The sequence below is a fragment of the Armigeres subalbatus genome, chromosome 3, assembly GCF_024139115.2.
Source record: "Armigeres subalbatus isolate Guangzhou_Male chromosome 3, GZ_Asu_2, whole genome shotgun sequence".
Lineage (NCBI taxonomy): Eukaryota > Metazoa > Arthropoda > Insecta > Diptera > Culicidae > Armigeres > Armigeres subalbatus.
In genome coordinates this window covers 28,445,024-28,448,115 of record NC_085141.1, presented here as the reverse complement: position 1 = coordinate 28,448,115, position 3,092 = coordinate 28,445,024, and the positions used below count along the sequence as shown (strand labels likewise).

At 44.7% G+C, this 3,092-nt stretch overlaps 1 protein-coding gene across 4 annotated transcripts in view; it reads left to right on the top strand.

Moving 5' to 3' along the window:
• Positions 1 to 299: 299 nt before the first annotated feature.
• The window catches only part of LOC134225014 (uncharacterized), a 111,499-nt gene continuing 108,706 nt past the window's right edge, over positions 300 to 3,092 (top strand). For 3 of the 4 annotated variants that reach the window (XM_062704751.1, XM_062704752.1, XM_062704749.1), the window contains exons 1-4: positions 536 to 1,521; positions 1,600 to 2,111; positions 2,173 to 2,265; positions 2,417 to 3,013. In XM_062704751.1, the coding sequence (XP_062560735.1) occupies positions 658 to 1,521; positions 1,600 to 2,111; positions 2,173 to 2,265; positions 2,417 to 3,013 (2,066 nt within the window). In that variant the 5' untranslated portion in view covers positions 536 to 657. Of the gene's footprint in view, positions 438 to 535; positions 1,522 to 1,599; positions 2,112 to 2,172; positions 2,266 to 2,416; positions 3,014 to 3,092 lie in introns of those variants that run through there. The other variant, XM_062704750.1, reaches the window with a different exon arrangement.

The window sequence follows — 3,092 nt, the reverse complement described above, 5'->3', positions numbered from 1 at the left end:
TGCACAGAATAATAATGGAAATCGCAAGGGAAAACTTGTATTTAAGCTTGATTCAGAATCTAGCGATCATCTCGTCAATGATGACGCGCAGTATTTTTGACAGAACGGAAACTGAGAAGCCCAGTTGGGAATAATCAACGTGGCGAAAGAGGGACACGTAAAGCTTCATCGGTGTAATTCATTTTTATGGAAATCCCGGGAATCGCAACCCACTTCTTGACACTCTGGTTGCTGGCATCGCTGGCATGCATCATGCAAAAGCACTCATCTTGGCACTCACGCAATTTTTAATGTCATTTGACGAATATAGTTTCATTCTTCGGCTATCATTTCAAAAAAGCCAACAGTTTAAATTATAAAAAGTTAACAATGTGATAATTTCATGGTTATTAAAGTTTACTAAACGTTCATTACAATGTTTCTATAATTGCAATTAGGTAATTCGTGATTCATAAAAAAAATCGTTTTTTGTTCTTGTTTTATTTCGGCTTACAAAAATGCATAAGTTCTGATCATTGGGCCATTTCCAAATGTTTGGGCATATAAAATAGCTTGTAAACAAAAGCAGCGAAATAATTTGTTATTGGATTTTTATAATTGAGCAATCGGTGAATTTTATAGTGGAATAATTGCTGCTTTTCGTTTTAACCGGATAGCATGTCGTCGCTGAAGCCGGAGTGGAGCCGGACCTGTCGGGTGTGCCTGCAGGAAGGGGAAATCCGCTCGCTGTTCGATATCTGTCCGGAGTCTCAGCTAAGTTACGGTGCCAAAGTGATGCAGTGTTCTTCGGTGGAAATCCGACGGAATGATTCCCTCCCGGATCGGATCTGTTTGAAGTGTATCGAAGAGCTGAGCGTGGCCTATCGGTTCCGGGGAAACTGTGAAAGCTCCGACGCAATTCTGCAATCCTACCGAGAAGAGATATCTGGGGGCGAATGTCCGCAGATTCTTGGTGAGGATGGCGATTTTGATACGCGTTCAATGGCATCTTCGTCGGAAATTCAGATTCCGATCAGCTCGGATGTGTTGTACAGTTACAAACCTCCGTCGGGACTGAACGTGAAGCTGGTTTCCAAACAGAAGACAGTGCTGCTGGAGAACAACGGGGAAATTATAATTTGTGGTCCGGTGATTGAAAAGGATGAGGTACCAGATGGTGGTGACAGGAGTCTTGTCGAGATGGCACCAGAAACAGAATCGTTCGATGATGATAACGATTCGTTGATTACCTATGACGATGCTTTGCCGCCTTCGCGAACGTCCCAAGCGGGGAATGTAAAGGAGGAAGACGATGGAACTGAAGAAGACGAGGGAATGGAAGAGCGGCCAAAGCTAATGAAAGGACTGGTTAAGCAGGAAGGTGATAGTCAATCTGTCGATAATAGAGGCAAACAAGCAGACGATAGCAGATGTGATATCTTCTTCGATGCGGACCTGGTGTACATGGACAAGGAGGAGGATATTTTGAATCAACTGGCCAGTATCAAGCGAGAAAACGATGTAGACGATTGGGAAATTATTGTAAGTGTTAGAATTATGAGGGGATGGATCTTCCCATAGAACGCAGAATTATACATAGTTTTATGTTTTTTTTTTCAGGAAGACGACGAGAGTAGCTCAGAATATTTTCAGAAGTTTCCGCAACAAAAAGCATCCGATCATCAGTTGAAGAAAACGATTCAAGTCACCACGTTACCATCACCGATTAGTATAGGTTTAATGAAAACGATTAAAACCATCAGAAAGGCAAATATACCCAACGAGGAGAAACCGACAATAGATAATGTGTTCACGAGATCCGGTCCGGACGGGCTGGAAACAGTCATCCGGGTGAAACGGAATCTCAAGCCTGTCCAGCAGCAGCACATTTGCAAGTTCTGCAACAGTTCGTACAAGTACAAGCACGCTCTGGAAACGCACCTGCGGCGACATCGGGGCGATAAGCCCTACAAGTGCACACACTGCGAGAAGGCTTTTGTGGTGCCGTTCGAGCTGAGGAGGCATATGCGGACGCACACTGGTGCCAAACCGTACAATTGTGGGTTCTGCGATAGGAAGTTTTCCGATTTTGGTAGCAAAATTAAACACGAACGGACGCATACGGGTGAAAGGTGGGTACTTTTAATTTTGTTTCAAAAAAGTTGTTATAATATGAACCATTGCACTTTGTAGGCCCTATGTATGCAAAATTTGTGAGAAAAGTTTTACCTATTCTCATGTTCTCAATAGTCACATGCTGATTCATACAGGAGTGAAGAAATATGCGTAAGTATCAAATTTCTTTTATAATAATGTGCGAGAAAAACCGTAACACCGCTAGGTGGATTAGTTTGAGCTTTTATGCAATGATCAGATTGTTGGAAACTATCTGCAAACGTAATATTATTAAAAACATGAATTTATTGTTCATTTCCAGTTGTTCAGAGTGTGGCAAACGCTTCGCCAAATCTCACCACCTTAAATCGCATCGGAACATACACGTGCGGGCCAGCTTGAACAACAATAATATCAGCAAACCTGTGCCCACCAGACCAACTCAGATGACCCCAACCGATTCTCCCATCATCACCAGTTTGCCCCTGGTGGTCGATGACGATGAGCTGGATCTGGACCAAGCGGCGGTTGTTCCCAGCCATGTCGATCAGCTGATAGCGGACAGCATAGTCGACAGTCGGAGCAATGACTTCCAGCTGGAGGACTCCGTCGTGGGGGGTTCCAATCCGTTTGGGCAGCTTGTAAATATTAGCGATTACATGACGATCTCGACGAAACCCGATCCCCAGGATCCGACGTCCACGGTGTCGATTGGAGCCATCATGGGCGATGACGACGACGATGACGTCGAGCATTCTGTGGGCTGTGGGGTGATTCATGGTGACATCGGACAAGCGCAGGTCGGCACCACCGACGATGACGACGACGACCCGCTGCTGAATGTGGTTACGGTGCTGGCGTCTAGTCAGGTTCCCGGACTGGTCGGAGGCGACTACGGAAACATTCAGATCATCAACGGGTGAGTGTAGAAATAGATATTTATTCAAAGGAACAGTTCGATCCGTTGAATGGTAGAACCAAAGAAAAGAAAGCCTTGA